Source organism: Myxocyprinus asiaticus, chromosome 26 (genome assembly GCF_019703515.2).
Source record: "Myxocyprinus asiaticus isolate MX2 ecotype Aquarium Trade chromosome 26, UBuf_Myxa_2, whole genome shotgun sequence".
Lineage (NCBI taxonomy): Eukaryota > Metazoa > Chordata > Actinopteri > Cypriniformes > Catostomidae > Myxocyprinus > Myxocyprinus asiaticus.
In genome coordinates, this window is record NC_059369.1 from 23681700 (window position 1) to 23701820 (window position 20121).

General features: G+C 37.9%; 2 protein-coding genes and 1 pseudogene across 5 annotated transcripts; 1 reads left to right on the forward strand and 2 right to left on the reverse strand.

Annotated features, from left to right (window-relative positions):
- Positions 1–1078, reverse strand: LOC127416692 (DNA-binding protein SMUBP-2-like; annotated as a pseudogene).
- Positions 1079–1317: 239 nt separating this feature from the next.
- agk (acylglycerol kinase) lies at positions 1318–8895 on the forward strand. The gene is made up of 15 exons (XM_051656197.1): positions 1318–1578; positions 1675–1714; positions 1870–1949; positions 2092–2167; positions 2276–2368; positions 2455–2487; positions 2567–2661; positions 2752–2821; positions 4145–4221; positions 4314–4371; positions 4642–4789; positions 5522–5619; positions 5717–5787; positions 8126–8210; positions 8353–8895. Exons 1-15 carry the CDS (start codon positions 1469–1471, stop codon positions 8482–8484), a joined length of 1266 nt encoding a protein of 421 aa, XP_051512157.1. The 5' UTR covers positions 1318–1468; the 3' UTR covers positions 8485–8895.
- A 125-nt stretch (positions 8896–9020) lies between these two features.
- Positions 9021–19748, reverse strand: LOC127416686 (DENN domain-containing protein 11-like). 4 transcript variants are annotated; one of them, XM_051656190.1, is made up of 10 exons: positions 19183–19748; positions 17888–17987; positions 16882–17040; positions 16325–16481; positions 13302–13440; positions 12910–13041; positions 12424–12574; positions 12156–12224; positions 11391–11582; positions 9021–11017 (listed from the first exon to the last, which is right to left on the reverse strand). In XM_051656190.1, the coding sequence occupies exons 1-10, from the start codon at positions 19559–19561 to the stop codon at positions 10999–11001; spliced, it is 1497 nt and encodes a 498-aa protein (XP_051512150.1). In that variant the 5' UTR covers positions 19562–19748; the 3' UTR covers positions 9021–10998. The 4 variants fall into 4 exon arrangements, with proteins under 4 accessions (XP_051512150.1, XP_051512147.1, XP_051512151.1 ...); XM_051656187.1 differs by having other exon boundaries at positions 9021–11038; XM_051656191.1 differs by having other exon boundaries at positions 9021–11289.
- Positions 19749–20121: the final 373 nt, after the last annotated feature.

A 20121-nucleotide genomic window follows, 5' to 3' on the forward strand; every position in this document is an offset into this window, starting at 1 on the left:
TCAGTTGAGCAATTATTTAATTTAAATTCAACAGCATCAAATTAATCTTGTGTCTCCTAAAATTTCAATGTTCTTTGTCCTTTGCTTTGGTTTTTCTTTGAGTTGCCATATCTTTGAGTTTGGAGTCCAGTTTTCTCTTCAGGTATGCTTTCTTATTTGGATCCATTGACTTGTCCTTCTGTCCACTTCCAGCGTAGAGCACCCCCTCTTTACTTATCCTCATTCTAGCTTGAGCTTTTGCTTTGTCTCCACATCCATGAACCTGTAAGACAATATATAATTATTTCAAATACATTTCTCATAAAAAATAAAATAAAAAAAATCATTTGTTTGGATGTCTACTACACCTGAGCCCAGTTGAGAGGACTGACACAAACCTATTATATCACCTTAAAAAAAGAATAAAGAAAAACTTGTCTGAAGTGATAGCTTATGTAAATGGTGAAACAGCTCTGTGGTCATAAAGAGTTGTGTGTGAATATGTTCTAAAATGGAATAATGTCTCACCAGGTCCAAATGTGTTGCTGGGAAGAAATGAGGATCCTATACTTTTCCTGGGTTCAAAAACAACTATTAGTCTGCCATACATTCCAGTATGCCGACTTCCGATTTGAAGTTTCAGCAGGTACACTCCTTTGTTCTGTAGATTCTTGGGAGATAAATTCTCCTGCCATGCTCTATAAATATAAACAATACATCAAGTCAAGAATTCCTCTAAAATTGAACACATTTGGGTTGTGGAAATGACAGAATTGCTACAGTTACACAAGTAATCATTGTGAAAAATGTGTCGTTTACCTTGTTTCTTCTAAGCCTCTCTCTCATCCTGAAGGAGCTCAAGTGTTTTGGAAACTAAGTTTTCAACCTCCATACTGTAGCTGCATGTTAAATAATTTATGTCTCAGATGGTAACTCGAGAGGGTTAGCTTGCTCAAAACAAGCTTGCAAATATGATTTTTAAATGATCTATTAAACATTCAGAACTTTATCATTTCCTTAAATATTTTTCCTGAGAGACACAAGTTCCTAAATGAGGCTGTCATGTCTGTTTATATATTTCAGCGCATGTTTAGGAACTGGTCCGTCTCTAAATGCAATCCCACTATGAACCTCAATTGAGCCGTGAGCTGAAATAGTGTAAATTATATGAATCAAATATAGAATTAATACTTTTTAATTAGTTTTTAATTTTATAACTGAATTTGGTAACTTTTATTACACATCTGTAACCATGAAATACCCCGTCTATGTTTGCATGAAATCTTGTAAACTGGTGGAACATACATCTCATTGCTTCGTGTTTTGGGAGGACAGAAATGTTTGTTGCGCCGGTCATGCTTTAGCTGGAATGTCAACCGTAAACATGATCATGCAGTCCTGAATGAGATTGAATTTAAACGTGGCTTCGAATTGTCGTGCAAAATTGTACCTTCAGTGGGACATCTAGAAAAACAGTGTTCACTGAATAATGGCTCGGGTGGTGAAAGTGTTTCGGACCCTACGGAATCACTGGAAAAAGTCCACGTTTGCTGTGTGTGTGCTGTCATATGGGGGACACTGGCTGTATGGAAAGCATTGGTTAGTATTGTCAGCTTTGTGGACAGTAAAAAGCATGTTTTTTGTTTTGTTTTGTTTTTTACATTTCTTAAACGCATTCTCGTACTTTTTTCACAGTGACAATGTTCTGAGACGAGAAGCATGTATAGAGGCCAGGGTAAGGGATATATATATATATATATATATGTATATATATTAGTGTGTGCCATTTGTGTATGCATTTTTTATTTTTTATGTATAAAAAGATTTACTCATACATATATGGACCAAGGAGTAATCCAGTGAAATATATTTTATCTCATGGTTTCACAGGAATTTGGTCGACAATTAATTGGACCTCAGGAGCAGCTGAAGAAAGCCACTGTCATTCTGAACCCTGCTGCCTGTAAAGGGTACGATTATGCAAATATCACTGCCACTGAAATCAATTAAGACCTTCCATGGCATTGTCATTAGATATTTCTGTTTGGTCGTTGTCCTATGTCAGACAATACAGAAATTAAAGAAATATTTATAGGGATATTTTGTATGCAGAAAAGCCAATAATTTGTTTGAGAAGAATGCTGCTCCCATTTTACACTTGGCTGGTGTGGAGGTTAAAATTGTAAAGGTATCATCCTTTATGTTCATATATGCCTTGTGTACATATTTGTGATTTCTTTTTTGATTTCTTGATGTTTTACTTGGGTGCTGAAATTTTGTTCTTCTTCTAAAACAGACTGATTATGAAGGCCAGGCAAAAAAGCTCATGGAATTGATGGAGCAAACAGATATGCTGATTATTGCTGGTGGTGATGGGACACTGCAGGAAGTATGTTTTTTTTTTTTTAAAGCATACAGCAAATTATTTCTGATACTGTAAACATTTTCAAATGTTTTTACTTGTATTTCACGTAGGTTATAACTGGCCTACTGCGCAGAACTGATGAGGTACATACTTTTAAGTGTTTTTATGAATTCAATTTATATTGTGTATACAATATCTGAATTTTCATGACTCTTATCACAGGAGATGTTCAGTAAAATACCAATCGGTTTCATTCCTCTTGGTTCCAATAACTCTCTGAGTCAGAGCCTGCATCTAGTTTCTGACAACAAAGTACAGTAAGTCAGCCAACAACTGATAAACTTTAATAGAAAATTCTTCAACAAAAGTATAACAGTTTGTTGTAATTGGATGTTCTTGGTTTTTAGGCACATTACCTCAGCAACCCTGTCAATTCTGAAAGGAGAAATGGTTCCACTGGATGTTCTTCAGATAAAAGTGTGTTTGACTGGCATTTTGAAAGACACCCTGTAGAGCAGGTGTTTTCAACGGGGGCGGTACCAAAGTACCAAAGTTGGTATCAAAGGATGCCAGGGGGCACTGAAAGCAAATTAGTAGAGAGGGGGGTGTTAGGTTACAAATGGGGGGCGTTTATCAGTCATGTTAATCAAATCTGTTGTCAAGTTCCTGTTTGCATAAAACTTTTTTATCTAGACCCCATTATATGGGTTGGTATGCATTTGTACCGCAGTTCATCTGATTCTGAAGTCTAGCGACGCATCTGAAGTATCTGGTTTAGCAGCTTCAAATAGACAGGTGAAGTCACAACCTCCGCTAATGCACCTGTATGGCTCTGTAGGTGGATTCGGCTCAATGGACAGAGCTGTGCTAGCGCAAAGCAGGTGCGTTTTTACTCGCAGACCAGTCTCGAGCTCTTAAACGCGCACCTCTGATTGTTGCAGCGCTACGAGAACCATTTAGAAGCATGCGGAAACCATTTGAATTTGGTACAGAATTCTACATGACCACCCTTGAATTTATGATAGTAACACTAACTGTACTATAGGCAGAAATAAATTCATAATACATATTATCATATCACTACTTCAGCTCTATTAAATTTGTCATAGGCTACGTTAGGGGAGTGAGGGAATATAATTAATTTTTGTTACAACTTATAAATATTACTATTTTGTATTTATTGTTTTAACGTGTTTAGAGTAGGCCTGCTGTTTGTAATTTCAAAAAATGCCATAATTTGTTTTATAGAGCTCGTTACATCTAACCACAGTAGTGAAGATCCATGCTTCCATGTGTTTACTATTGTCTTGTTACAAATACCACTGTTAAAACTATACAAATATATAAATAAATACATTTACATTTTCATAAGGGCAAATGCAAAATACACTTTTTTTTTTTTTAGATGAAATAGAAATGCGTAAATCCTAAAAAAAAATAGGCTAAAATATTTTTGTTTGAGTGTAAGAAAATATAACTGATTGTGTTTGCCTTCAGAAATTCCAAGAGATTAATTAATAAGAACCTGATGAAAGGAGTTCCAACTCAGTCACACTGTTAGAATAATTTAGTCACATAAATTAGGTGTTAATGTTTTACTTTTTAAAGATAACCTTACTGTTATTGATACCAGTAAATTTACATCTACATCCAACTCAAAATCAATGCGGGTAAGGGAAAGAAGTAGCGGGACGTTCATCAAAAAAAGGTTGAGAACCACTGAGTAGAGAATACTTTAAGATTTGTCAGAATTTTCTTTTTTTTTTTTTTACTTTGTTGATTGTGTCATTTTGTTCTTAGGGCGAGAAGGAACCTGTGTTTGCCCTCTTAGGCTTACGTTGGGGTGCATTTAGAGACGTCGCCTCTTCTATTAGCAAGTATGCTGCTGATCAATTTTTTTTATTCCCAGCATAAATGCAAATGTGAATTTCTCTCATTGAAAATGTGATTTCTTCCCTCTGTTGTCAAGATATTGGTACCTTGGCCCCTTGAAAACAAGAGCAGCTCACTGGTTTAGTACCTTAAAGGTGAGTGCCATTCCATGCATTGTGGACTAACTGCACTTATGTTAAGAAATGTTTGACTGCCTTTAAAAAAAAATCAATTCGATAGATTTTTTCATCTTCTACACTCATGTTTTTTCCACAATTTTTACAATTATTTTAACAGCCCAAAAGAAAAGTGAAGTTTATACACACAATTAAATGAAATCAAATCCCATTCAACCCCAACCCCATCTTTTACACTCATACTGTATTAATGATTATTAGATTAACCAGGTGTCTGGTCTCCAACAGGAATGGCCACAGATTCACCAGGCCTCCCTCTCTTATTTGGCTCCTGTACCTCGACCACCTGACCTGCCCAATGAGAAGCCGACACGGCCAAACCTTCTCTACCGCATCTACCGCAGACTTCAGAACTATTGGAACCCTCCTATTGAAGGCAGTTTCTCAATATACACTACCGGTCAAAAGTTTTGAAACACTTGACTGAAATGTTTCTCATGATCTTAAAAATCTTTTGATTTGAAGGCATATGATTAAAGGTTTGAAATTCATTTCGTAGACAAAAATATAATTGTGCCAACATATTTATTTTATTATAAAATTAAAATGTAATTAAAAAAAAAAAATGTTTTTGAAATTGATGACTTGGACCAAATAATAAAGAAAAGCAGCCAATAAGTGCTCAACATAGATGGGAACTCCTTCAATACTGTTTAAAAAGCATCCCAGGGTGATACCTCAAGAAGTTGGTTGAGAAAATGTCAAGAGTACATGTCTGCAAATTCTAGGCAAAGGGTGACTATTTTGAAGATGCTAAAATATTACACAGATTTGATTTATTTTGGAATTTGTTTAGTCACAACATAATTCCCATAGTTCCATTTATGTTATTCCATAGTTTTAATAACTTTACTATTATTCTAAAATGTGAAGAAAAAAAAAATTATAATAAAGAATGAGTGTTTCAAAACTTTTGACCGGTAGTGTATGTTTAAGCTTTCTTTTTTTAATTAATTCTGTATACAGGGTATAGCATGTTAATAGTTTTTCTCATAAACCTCACAAATGTTAAAGTTGGTTTCAACTTACTGCTAAGCAATAAACTAGGGCAAGACAAATGTATGTATCTGAGGTTGTCTCATGATTCATTGTCATTTTGTGTTTGTAGAGCCAATGAAAGTGCCAGAGCCTGAGCAATGGGAGAACAAAGACATTTCCACCGTGGAACTCTCAGTTAGCACGCACAATAAGAACCCTGTTAAGAGGGTGAGCTATCTGAAGCACTTACACAGTAGATGTTGTGGGATTGTTTTTAGATCTAACTGCGTTGAAGTTTTGTGGTTATTGGTGTTGTTTTCTTCAGCGTGTGGATGATTCAATGCTGATAACTCTGGCGCCAGACTCCCTCACAGTTGGGCAGTTTATCACTGAGGGGTGAGTGGCATTCACAACACTGCTTTACCTCTTGTGCTTGAGAAAGGAAAAATGCAAAAGATAATGTAAACTATGAGCAAGCTTTACCTCTTGTATAATCATTTGCACTTTTGCTAAACCCTTATAGCGTTAACAATTTATTTTTATTACATGGCTCTCTGGAAAACTGATTCTGACTGGTCAATCGCAGCATTCACATAATGAAATATTTCTGGATAATGACCATGGTCAATAGCAACACTGTATAAATGACTGCTCACATACAGTTAAAGTCAGAAATTTACATACACTTAGGTTGAAGTCATTAAAATTCATTTTTTAACCACTCCACAAATTTCATATTAGCAAACTATAGTTTTGGCAAGTCATTTAGGACATCTACTGTGTGCATGACACGAGTCATTTTTCCAACAATTGTTTACAGACAGATTGTTTCACTTTTAATTGACTATATCACAATTCCAGTGGGTCAGAAGTTTACATACACTAAGTTAACTGTGCCTTTAAGCAGCTTGGAAAATTCCAGAAAATGATGTCAAGCCTGGCAATTAGCCAATTAGCTCTTGATGGGCTAATTGGCTAATTGGAGGTGTACCTGTGGATGTATTTTAAGGCCTACCTTCAAACTCAATGCCTCTTGTGGACACCCACAAGTCTGGTTCATCCTTGGGAGCAATTTCCAAATGCCTGAAGGTACCACGTTCATCTTTACAAACAATAGTACGCAAGTATAAACTCCATGGGAGCATGCAGCCATCATACCACTCAGGAAGGAGATGCATTCTGTCTCCTAGAGATGAATGTAGTTTGGTGCAAAAAGTGCAAATAAATCCCAGAACAACAACAAAGGACCTTGTGAAGATGCTGGAGGAAACAGGTAGACAAGTATCTATATCCACATTAAAACGAGTCCTATATCGACATAACCTGAAAGGCTGCTCAGCAGTGAAGAAGCAACTGCTCTAAACTGCCATATAAAAGCCAGACTACAGTTTTAAAGTGCACATGGGGACAAAGATCTTACTTTTTGGAGAAATGTCCTCTGGTCTGATGAAACACAAATTGAACTGTTTGGCTATAATGACCATCGTCACGTTTGGAGGATAAAGGGTGAATCTTACAAGCCGAAGAACACCATCCCAACCGTGAAGCATGGGGGTGGCAGCATCATGTTGTGGGGGGTGCTTTGATGCAGGAGGGACTGGTGCACTTCACAAAATAGATTGCATCATGAGGAAAGAAAATTATGTGGATATATTGAAGCAACATCTCAAGACATCAGCCAGGAAGTTAAAGCTCGGTCGCAAATGGGTCTTCCAAATGGACAATGACCCCAAGCATACCTCCAAATTTTTGGCAAAATGGCTTGACAACAAAGTCAAGGTATTGGAGTGGCCATCACAAAGCCCTGACCTCAATCCAATAGAAAATTTGTGTGCAGAACTGAAAAAGCTTGTGCGAACAAGGAGGCCTACAAACATGACTCAGTTACACCAGTTCTGTCTGGAGGAATGGGCCAAAATTCCAGCAACTTATTGTGAGAAGCTTGTGGAAGGCTACCCAAAAAGTTTGATCCAAGTTAAACAATTTAAAGAAAATGCTACCAAATACTAACAAAGTGTATGTAAACTTCTGACCCACTGGGAATGTGATGAAAGAAATAAAAGCTGAAATAAATAATTCTCTCTACTATTATTCTGACATTTAACATTCTCAAAATAAAATAGTGACCCTAACTGACCTAAGACAGGGAAGGTTTTCTACGATTAAATATCAGGAATTGTCAAAAACTGAGTTTAAATGTATTTGGCTAAGGTGTATGTAAACTTCTGACTTCAACTCTAGCTGTGCTTGTGTTCTGTCTTGGTTACATTATAAAATAAATGTAACTAGTTAGCTAAATTTTAACAAAAAAAAAAATACATGTCCACTTAAGTTTTAATTTAGTAGGTAGCTGTGTAATAAGAGGGATAGTGTACTGTACAGTCAGCCAGTCATCACTGCAAAATAAACGCCTTCAAGGTGATACAAGGATGCTCAAATTTGTGTTGCGATCAACCTTTTAGGGTGTATTTTGCGATTAATGTCCAGCTGAGTTCACATCATCCTTTGCAAAGACACCACTGAAATGTTAATTAGGTTACAGTGTTGCATTTTGATGATTTAAAATTTGACATTTTATTTTGAAAATTAAAAAAAACATTTTTTTTTTATTTAGCATTGGAATTTCTATCATAATCTCAAAAAACCCCTAGGGAATCACAAACCCCTGGCTGGGAAGCCCTGGGTTAGGGAATATGTTTGTGTGTATGAATGATTTATGATTCATGTCATGCAGGACCAAGAAAGCAGTGGATTCGATGCAGTCCATTGAAAATTCTATGCAGATAGAAGCCAGTGCTGCTTGTCTCAATCTGCCCAAGGTCAGAATGTTTTGTTTGTTTGTTTTTTGGAAATTGAGAATCCAGTTACAGAACAGATTTATTTGTAATCATCCATTGTCTGACAGGCTTGAGCTGTGATACAAATGCTTTCCTCGTCTGCTGTTTTTCCTCCTGTCCACAGGAGGGTGCTGGCTTTTATGACATCGACAATGAGGAATATGAGGCAATGTCTGTGGAAGTGAGACTGTTGCCACGGAAACTGAGGTTCTTTTGCAGTGCACAGCGCAGAGAACAGCTTGCAGAGACTCACTGAGGACAGTGACATGTTGTTGTTGGTTATGTAAAAGTGGGAATAGCCAGAGAACTGCTTATCCTTTCAGACTTCTTTCTTCCTTATACTGCAAGAGAGAAACTGAACGTACCAGTTACTCCACACAGTGGAAACAAATTAATTTGTAAAGGGTTACTTAAGCATTTGCTAAGGTATGTCATCACATTCTGATGGAGAAACAGTTTGTGTTCTACAGACATTTGTCTTTGTAAGGGTTCTTTATGTATTCAAGTAAGTGTGTGCATGTTTAGTGGCATCTGACAAAAGCAGTACATATAAATGGTTTATAAGATAATGGAGAAATCTAAAAAAAAAAAAAAGGTTAATGAGAGAATGATGCCTTGTGTTGTTTTATAGAGACCAGATAAGGATCAATAAATGTCAAAATCATTATTTTATTGTCATTTCCATTAGTAAAGCATAGATTTCTGTGTACTTGTTAATAGTCTCACTCCTATATTCTGTCAGTTAATCCAATGTTTGTTTAATGGTCACAAATCAACTTTGCACAAAGCATGTGGTATAAAAGAAGGAACCATTTATTTAAAATTGGAAGTGAATAAGAATCACTGGCTTGAAAACAACAAACACATGCTTAAGTTTGTATTAATTATAGGTAGTGTGTAAGACAGGCGTTACAGTAGTGCTTGGCAATACTGGTAGAGTAAAACTTAACATTCATTTAGCCTGTTATTGTGACAAAGACTTGGTGTAACACTTAGATAACTCACAAAAAATTTATTTATCGTACATACACAATACCAGACAATTCAACCTGTACAATTATGTTACATGGCTGCTAAATATACATTCTCCATTTATTTACAATAGGAGGACACTAAACAATCAATCTTCTTCCAAAAAGAGGATGTTTCCAAAAAAATATGTAAGAGTTGAATACAGAGGAAAGGTTTATCTTAATTTCTCTGATAAGAAATGAGGGGGAAAAAAATCCACATTTAACCATTATATCCTTAAAATTGACTGGGCGAGAAGCAACACATTATTTTGTTAACTTGAAGCGGAACTATGTAATCTTTTCAGTGTTAAAATATTTTCTCCTATCCCAGCTTAATATGCAGAGACAACTATAAGTAGGCCATTTGTAGGTTTTTATTTGTTTACTGTGATGCTATGAAAATTCCTGTTTGTTTTGAGCAGCCCATCCAGCTTGACTCAACAACATTGACTCAACCAATGCCGTGAGTTGGGGGTGGGACTGTCTGTTTGTTCGACCACAGGGAGACATAGGGCATGTTCAGAAATCTGTTTTAAAAGACAGTGTTTATTTATGCTATTCTGTTCAGTGGAGCTAGTGGCACAGAAATGACACTCTTCAGCTTTAAATATTGTATTAATTGTAATTTTACCTATCAAACAGTACCAAACCTGAGTGCCTGCACTCATTTTCAAGACTTTTGGTGCACTCGCCCTCACTATGGGTAATTTTGTCACATATCTGTATTTCAACCTAGACAACATAGACAGTGGATGGATGGAAATGTAAACGGAAAGGACAAAGCAAATACTTCATAGAAATTTCACCTAGATTAATACCGTTTTATGAATCATTTGAACAGTTCAGTGTCCAGTTAGAGTTTTCACAGGATATGGCTCCAGAAACAACAACATACAAACCCACAATCAGTCAGCCTCTTGAGGCCAGTCTGCTGCTGTTATCCAGCAATGATCAACCCAGATATATTTAAATAAAAAACCCAAGTATATAAATAGACAAATTGATTAAGTGAATTTCACAAGTAATAGAGCATTCGCTGATGACAAAGATAGAAATTGAATCATTCATTTCCTTAGAGCAATTTGTATAACATAACATTTCTGTGTCTGTTTAACATCATACGTGCAACCAGTGGATTGAAAATGTACAATTTACATTCAGTACCAAAAGTGATAGTGATTAAAGGCCTGTCCATCATTAACACACGTTTTTTGCTCAGCTTCCATAATTTTTAGTACAACAAGACCCATTCAGTGTAATTACATTGAATGAGAGTAGACAACATTGTCTGTTTTTGTCGATTAAAAAAAAAGGAGTATCAAGAGTCAGTCATCAAATAACACTTGGGCACTGAGATGAGATTCATTTCTCTTTAGGCAATCCACAAACACTCCAAAATACAGCTCTTTATGAATCAAAACTGATTGTGTTCATTTGTCCATGCATAATGGATCAAAAATAAACCTCACTGTAGGAGGAAAACAAGAAAAACACTGACCGATGCCTGTTTTTTCAAAACAATGTACATGAACAGTACAGATTGTGAAAATCATCACCATCACAGTAGTGTGTAATAAGCATTAACCATAAAACTATTAGAAATACAGATATGACATTCAAGGCAGGCATTACCAAACCGTTGTTACCAGCAAGAAAAAGGCGAATCCAGAATAGAGATGATCTCTTGATAGATTGGGGATGTCATTGACTCTCTGGGGTCCATGTGAAGCAGATTTATACCCACTGGAGACATCACATCAGCTGCCCAAGACAGCACTGGCAAGAAGAAAGTCACAACTGAAGACCACACATTGAAAAGCAGTAGAGAGAGAGGCACAGAGATTAGTTTCATCACGTTTTGGATAAAATCTTAGGCTGATTTGTGAGGAAATCCAGGCTGGAAGGATAAAGCACACAGACAGACAGATAAGCAGAAAGACTTCACGGATTGACTTGCTGCAGAGTGCACAAAAAGCCTGCAGGTAGATTGCACCGGCATTGTAGGTGTTGGCAGCAACAGTGTAATCCAGGAGGGTCAGGAATGACTCCTGAGAGAGCCAAGCCAGAGAAAGAGAGAAAAGAAAGCAGGTAGTCAGGGAGTGTGATTTAGCCCCAATAGAAAATGGGCTCCAGAGATAGAGATTCTTACGGGCAGCAGGGGTTGTCGATAACCAGCATGACATCGATGCCGTAGACCTCCAGCAGGTCGACGAGAAAGCTGCGATCACTGTGAGGATCCAGCCCCATGGCTCTCACATGCTCAGCCGTCAGGGTTGGATCAGCGCTTCCCGCCACCTCAGACAGGGTCTGGAAGATTCGGTTGTTTTGCTCCATGAAGAACCTGATTCACAAGAGGGAAATTCCTTACAGATTCATTTTTAATGACATTAATTGGTTTGGGTTGTTGAACATACATTGCATTGTCTGCACAAAAATTTGATGACAGGCCTGTGATTATGGTCTACGCATGTTTCCTTTCTTTGATTTTACCACTTATTTTCCATTGCTTTTCATTGCTATGCAAAACAAAGGGTAAAAAAACAAACCAACAAACACAGTAGAAAATCCACGTGCTTCCAAAGCTTATCACACCAACAAAGCTTATTCAACTGACACTTCTGCCTTTTAATCCTCTAAAAATTGGCACCATTTACTTCTGTTTTAAGTGTCTCGCTGTAACCCAGATTTTTACTTTTTTTTTTTTTTAAGAAATTAGCAACCTTGCATGAAATTAATATAAAATAAAGAGAAATTTCTTACTATTATCATTAATGCTGAATTTTTGTATGAGAAAATAATTTTTGCATTACTCCATTTAATTTATAGCATAATCAACTTGAAAACCAACTGCATGGTATGTGCATTGGGTAGTGCTTTGCTTTCCAAACACACTTTCTGTTTGAGTATCACTTACAGAATGAAGAGGTCCTCCTCATTAGATGTGCAGTCTCCATCCACTTCCTGAGAGTACAGCAGCAACTGCCTGGAATAATATCAACATCATTAAACTAGGCAAATGACACCACTAGTAGTAGTAATAGTTATTCTAGCAGCAAAGTGAGCTGGTTATTTGATCTTCCTTTTATAACCAGAAATTCCATCAAATAGAGGCCTGTTTAACACCAGATATAAAATGTATATTTTCTTTAAAAAGCCTGGTTGATTTAAAAAGGCTGGCATACCTCTGCTCACAGAGTTTGCGATACTTCGCTCTATCAGCATTGTTGAGTCTAAGTAGAGGTTGAAGGCTCTCTCTGTGTGTCTTTACATTCTGGTTATCAATGTAGACATCATATAGCTCCTTCTTTTCCTCAAAGATCTTCTCTGTTGTACCTGAGAATCCAAAGAATACATGCAGAAAGCTACAAAACTTTCCAGTCTCAATTTGCTGACCACAAACATTCTACTGATTTATTCAGAAATAATACTTCCACAAGTTACTTTTTAATTCCAAGTTAATTCTTACTATCTTATCAACTCATTACAGTGATGAATAAGTAAAGGATTTTGTTTTTCTGAGTCCATTGCCAAGAACCTCTAGGTTGTACACTAATTCTGGACTTGTATATAATTTAACATCCATCATTCACACTAGTTACACCTCTTATGCCTCTGGAATTAAAGATTTTGCATCCTGCTTCATTCCCTTGCTTGACCATGACACTTACAGGCAACATAAGATAGCTCTGTCTCAAGAGCTGCAATGTCAGCCACATTGACGTAGAAGAAGGGGCGCAACTCCGGAACTAAGACACCCATCCCAGGAATGGACACATTAGCAAGGCAGCAGCAACAGTACACTAAAATATGTGATAGTCAAAACACAAAACAGAGCATAATAATCAATAAAGTGAAAACTCTGAGATTTGAAGTATTACCATATATTTGCATGGCACCAAGACAGCATGTGGGCAAGTGCATGCAATTGTAGTATATGATGAACATGATGTTCATCATTGGGCTCATATGCTGTCTTTAATCTGTCATGGAAGATATGCCGAGATGTGATGGGAGGCATGTGTCAATGTGTTTTCACATACAAGTAGATTTCTAGTCTCACCCCGATAGCAGACCACGCCGACAGGGGGAGGAGAGAAAATGAGGATCCGTTTCCTGAGCAAAGCAAACTTCCACAGCACCATGATCTGCTCTCCAAAGAAGCGGATGAACTGGGACATGCAGCCAGCCGGGTGTGTGATCTGATTGGAGATGTAAAGAGAACAGAAATACTCAAGTGGCATGGTTTGTTCAGATCACTGAATTAATGACTTGCATACAGATGCACAAGCCAAAATATATTAAGCAGGCTATTGAATAATTCACCAAAAAAAAAAAAAAACCTTTCCCTTATGTCGTATGAAACTTAAACCTGACTTTCTTTATTGTGTGGAAAACAAAAGTAGTTATTCACAGAAGAGCGCAAGCTGATTTTTTCCCATACAATAAGTTACCATATGATAATCCTATGAAGACGTCATCTGAGCACACAGAACATCAGAACCCCCACCACCCAAATAAACTTGTTTATTGGAATAAAAAAAAGGACCATATATTCCAAAAAAAATGTCTTTTGTTTGAAATTGCATATAGACTGTGCATAACATGTACAGTTTTACCATTAGCTATGTAGCAGATATTAAAATTAATCTTCAATTATTTGTATTATTAATTTGTAAAAAGAATATGAACAAAAAAAAAAAAAGTTAATTTTCACCATATTGTGGGATATACTAAAATCTGCGTTTTAAAAAAAATATATACAGTGCATCCAGAAAGTATTCACAGCGCTTCACTTTTTCCACATTTTGTTATGTTACAGCCTTATTCCAAAATGGATTAATTTTCCTCAGTTCTACAAAGAATACCCCATAAATGGCAACGTGAAAGAAATTTGTTTGAAATATTTGCAAATTTATTAAAAAAAAAAAAAAAAAAAAAAAAAAAAAAAAAAAATAAATCACATGTACATAAGTATTCACAGCCTTTGCTCAATACTTGAAGCACCTTTGACACCAATTACAGCCTCAAGTCTTTTGAGTATGATGCTACAAGCTTGGCACACCTATTTTTGGGCAGTTTCTCCCATTCTTCTTTGCATGACCTCTCAAGCTCCATCAGGTTGGATGGGGAGCGTCGGTGCACAGCCATTTTCAGATCTCTCCAGAGATGTTCAATCGGGTTCAAGTCTGGGCTCTGGCTGGGCCACTCAAGGACATTCACAGAGTTGTCCCGTAGCCACTCCTTCATTTTCTTGGCTGTGTGCTTAGGGTCGTTGTCCTGTTGGAAGAAGAACCTTCGCCCCAGTCTGAGGTCCAGAGCGCTCTGGAGCAGGTTTTCATCAAGGATGTCTCTGTACATTGCTGCATTCATCTTTCCCTCGATCCTGACTAGTCTCCCAGTTCCTGCCACTGAAAAACATCCCCACAGCATGATGCTGCCACCACCATGCTTCACTGTAGGGATGGTACTGGCCAGGTGATGAGTGGTACCTGGTTTCCTCCAGACATGACGCTTGCCATTCAGGCCAAAGAGTTCAATCTCTGGTCTGTTGAAACAAAGAATTTTGTTTCTCATGGTCTGAGAGTCCTTTAGGTGCCTTTTGGCAAACTCCAGGCGGGCTGTCATGTGCCTTTTACTGAGGAGTGGCTTCAGTCTGGCCACTCTACCATACAGGCCTGATTGGTGGAGTGCTGCAGAGATGGTTGTTCTTCTGGAAGGTTCTCCTCTCTCCACAGAGAAATGCTAGAGCTCTGTCAGAGTGACCATCGGGTTCTTGGTCACCTCTCTGACTAAGGCCCTTCTCCCCCGATCGCTCAGTTTGGCCGGGCGGCCAGCTCTAGGAAGAGTTCTGGTGGTTCCAAACTTCTTACATTTACGGATGATGGAGGCCACTGTGCTCATTGGGACCTTCAATGCTGCAGACATTTTTCTGTACCCTTCCCCAGATCTGTGTCTCAATACAATCCTGTCTCGGAGGTCTACAAACAATTCCTTGGATTTCATGGCTTGGTTTGTGCTCTGACATGCACTGTTAACTGTGGGACCTTATATAGACAGGTGTGTGCCTTTCCAAATCATGTCCAATCAACTGAATTGACCACAGGTGGACTCCAATCAAGTTGTAGAAACATCTCAAGGATGATCAGTGGAAACAGGATGCACCGGAGCTCAATTTTGAGTGTCATGGCAAAGGCTGTGAATACTTATGTACATGTGATTTTTTTTCGTTTTTTATTTTTAATAAATTTGCAAAGATTTCAAACAAACTTCTTTCACATTGTCATTATGCGGTATTGTTTGTAGAATTTTGAGGAAAATAATGAACTTAGTCCATTTTGGAATAAGGCTGTAACATAACAAAATGTGGAAAAAGTGAAGTGCTGTGAATACTTTCCGGATACACTGTATATATTTTAAACTGTAATTTATGTTCGTATTAATGCTGCCTTCACATGCTATCAGAGTTTCCCACTCGGAAGTTGCACTTGAATGACCCCTCGAGTGTTGCGTTCCATTCAAATCTGATTTTATCTCCGATCTCCAACCATAAATGCATGCAGAAGATGAGCTTTATGGAAACAAAACTGAAACGCTCCCATTAGCTTAGCAGGTGTTTGGGTGTTTCTTAATTCTAAGAATGCAGAGAACAGACTATGGTTCTTATGAAGACCAGTCTTGCCATGCTACCTTGAAAGAACGAACTCAGAAGGACAGGAGGACGCAGAACGCATCTACTGCGAGCTTTGAGATGTGCTGCGATCTTCCTGTTGCGCAATTAACCATCACAGCACATTTGAAGCCAGTGAGAGAACTACTGGCATTATCACACCAGTGAGGTTTTGCAGGACTAGTCACACATTAAAAGAATAAAGTCTGTAAACACTTGTTTTCTCCATGTTTATTACTGTATTAAAATGATGACAGAGAATAACGACTCTCACGAGCCGTCAGACGTTCGCGAGCTTGGAGACCTCATACTGGTTTGACATTCCTGCAACCTTATTTAAAAAAATGCGATGGTATAAGTTTTCTATTACAGTGTGACTTTGAGCTGACAGATGACACTGGGTTATATCTTCAAACCTTCATCTCTGGATGCATACAGCGGTTGACTATAGGCCCAATAGAGTTGGTTGGGCAGGCCGTGATCAAACCATTCCCTCCTGGGGGCAACACTGCCTTTTTATCCTCATAGAAAGCTTCCAGTGGAGAGTATTGGCCTGGACACTGCAGCTGGTGCCTGCAAGAATGCACAATTTGACTTAAATAGTGTTGTTATGGAAAGCATTACACTAAACAGAAGTTGCTTTATTAAGATGAACACAAGTGTTAAAATGCATAAAACAATGCAATTGCTTGGGCATGACACTCACTCTAACATTATAAACATAGTTCAAAAAGAGCACTTTGTATTTGTTTTTGAATTACAATTTTAGCACACTGCATATCACTAATTTAACAGATAAACAAAGAAAAAGTGAGTCAAAGTAAAATAATGAATTTCATGTGACATCACTTGCTACACACAGCTTGTGTTTAATAATTAACAAGATCTTAAAAATAGAAATGATGCGTGCAGAAGAACAAATGAGAAAGACATAACTAGTGTTGCGTGTCTAATGAGACAAAAAGACACTCACCGGACCTGGTTCTCCAGGAAGTGCATGTGACGGTACAATAGTGTGTACGAAGGAGACAAAATCCCTACAGACTTCATCCGTGCCCCTCGTTCCAGCTCACTTTCCACGGGCATGTTGGCAAAGCACGCTAGTCCGAAGTAACAGCCTTTACGGAAGTATCTACAGTAAGAGACATGCACATTTGAACTGGATGCATACATGCACTAAATGACATTGTTTATGTCATGCACGTGGTTCTAAAAATGAGTAACAACAAATCAAACTGTTTGTCCCATGGTCACAAAACATTTGTCACTGAATATGATGCAGACATTATAAAACAAACCATTTGGTAAGATCTTTCTTTTCTTTTTTTCTCCCCTTTTCTCCCCAATTTGGAATTCCCAGTTCCTCATGGTGGCGTAGTGACTCACCTCAATCCGGGTGGCGGAGCACGAATCTCAGTTGCCTCCGCGTCTGAGACCATCAATCCATGCATCTTATCACGTGGCTTGTTGAGCGCATTACCACAGAGACATAGTGTGTGTGGAGGCTTCACGCTATTCTCTGCGGCATCCACGCACAACTCACCACGCGCCCCACCGAGAGTGAACCACAATATAGCGACCACGAGGAGGTTAACCCGTGTGACTCTACCCTCCCTAGCAACCGGGCCAGGTTTGGTCGCTTAGGAGACCTGGCTGGAGTCACTCAGCACGCCCTGGATTCGAACTCGCGACTCCAGGGGTGGTATCATTTGGTAAGATCTTAATGTAACAGCATATAATGACCAACAGGGCTGTTGTTTAAATCCACAGGGCCTGGGACAAAATTATTATGGGCTTAATGAGTAGGCTACACCATATATTTATGAATGTTGCCAAAAGTACAGCCCAAAAGTACAGCCTTTAATGGAGTGCTCCTTAAAAAATCTGGTTATTTGAGATGTGACAGATGACGATTGCTTATATCTTTAAATATACTTGTATTTGTATTTTGAAATATGCTCTACAAAATGAATTCCTACATGAAGTCACTTGAGATCCGATGGGAGCCACTGGCCATGGACTTGAATTCGACTCCCTCCAGGTTCACATCTTGAGGTAGGCACCATTCTATCATGTTCCCTGAAAAAGATACAATGAGGGCCTATGTAAACAAATGCAAAGCTGTTGGACCAGGTTTTAATCAAATGGTGTTTGCAGAAGGAATAAAAAAACTCTTCAAATGGCTCGGCTGAGCTCCCTAAGACTAAAAAGAGGAAGTCAGTAAAAAGACAGTACTGTAGTCAGCTGGATGACTTAATAATACAACTCTCACTTCATTCATTTCCTCAAATGTGATATTGCAAAACATCACCCCATAATGAAAGAAAGTGGATATATCTGTCACAGACACGAGCGTCTGCAAAATAAAGGATAGTAGGGTACAATGGGGCTAAAGGCACAAATTAAGGGAAATTAGCTTTTTTTTTCTGATCACAAAATGGAGAAAATTTGATTTATTTTTATTGAATATTGATGGAGCAACATAAATTGAGAAATGAAATAATAACAGAAGTTTTAATAACAGGTTGTTTTAATTTAAAAATATATATATATTTTTCTTTTTTTTTTTTTTTAAGGTGGCAAAAGAGCATTTTACCCCACACACTTGGGGTTAAAGGTCCTCATGTGCTTTATATTGTGTAAATATAGGGGCAAAAATGTATGCAAAATAATTTTGAGACAGCAAGATGCTTTTTTGAGTAACAAATTAGGATATTGCTTATTCAAAATAACTTCTTCAGAAAAGGGTGCACCATTACCTGTTCATTTCAAACACATTTGGCCTTTCATAATGTGTTAAGTACAAATTAATGTCCATTGTGATTGGATTTGAACATTTTTCATAAATCAATTCACCCCATTTTATTAAAAATAAAAAAAATGTGTTTTATTTGGGGGCTTTTTACCACCAAACACTATCCTTTCACTTACTGGACAGTTATTAAAAACTTTTGATTTAATCACTTTGAATAAAACTGAAAATAACAAATAAGTATTTTGTCTCAAAACAAATGTGAGAATTTCAGGGATTTTCATTAGCTTCATAAATTTCTAACATTTAAAAAAAAAAAAATCGATCAATCAAACTTTAGACATTACGTGCAATGATCTCATGGATCAGAACAATTCTGTGTGACAAACAGGTGTCAAGGATAGTTTTGTGGTAGTTAAGTGTTTTGGGAGAAAATCTAATTAAGTGTGCCTTTAGCCCCGCTGTACCCTATTTTATCTCAATTAGTCATGCAATAGTATTTCATCAGTGTTTAAACCTCACCCGATCTCGTGTCGAAAGTCACAACAAACACGGCAACAATCTGATCTTTTTCCTCCCATCCATTGATCCTCCGGTCTCTGACTGACAGTCCATGCAATGCGCAGTCTCCCTCCTCATCCGTGGCAGAAGCATCTCCTCCCGGGCCGCTCTGTTTATAGGGGGAACGTGCACTTTCACCTAAAACAGCTGTTACTTTATTCGGTCTCACCGGGCTTGTGTTCGAGGAGAGTTCTGCCCCTACACAGCCCCAGGACAGTAAACTCGATACACCGGACTGCAATGAATCCTCTGACTCCGGCGACGGAACCGATGGGGGAAGTTCGGCCGGGGGAACCTCCTCCCAGTCCAGCAACGGAGCGCGATCCGACTGCTCCACCATAGTGTTCTTTAATATTAATTAAAATATTAAATCGAGGGGGAAACAAAGTCGTCGCACTCGGCTCGGTCAGAGCGACAAACGGCTACGCATGAGACGGAACATAGCGGATGCAGTTCAGAGGTTGCCTAACTGTAGTAATCGAGACGGGGTAACAGCAGACGCTACCCAGGCATACACTGTTGTGATGATGTCACTCACTTCCGCTCACGTGGTGTAAAACGGTTATTGTGATCGACATCCCACCCGAAAAAGAAATAGTATGATGTTGCCTGTGTGCGCAATTCCCTAATATACAGACGACTCTGACTACCAAAATGAGCTTTCCTTAACCGTCAGAATTCATGTACCTCTAAATCAAACTTTTGCTTTTTTATGTAGATGTTTATTTAAATAGATTAAGAAATATTCAAATTGAGAGTGTTTAAATTTCTTTGCAAAGATGAAAAGGATAGCAGAGTTAATTAAGGGCACTTACATCATGCTCATGCCACTAATACTGACACACAAGTAAATAAAATCATGACCACTCACTTAAGATGAAGACTCCAGTCATATGACCT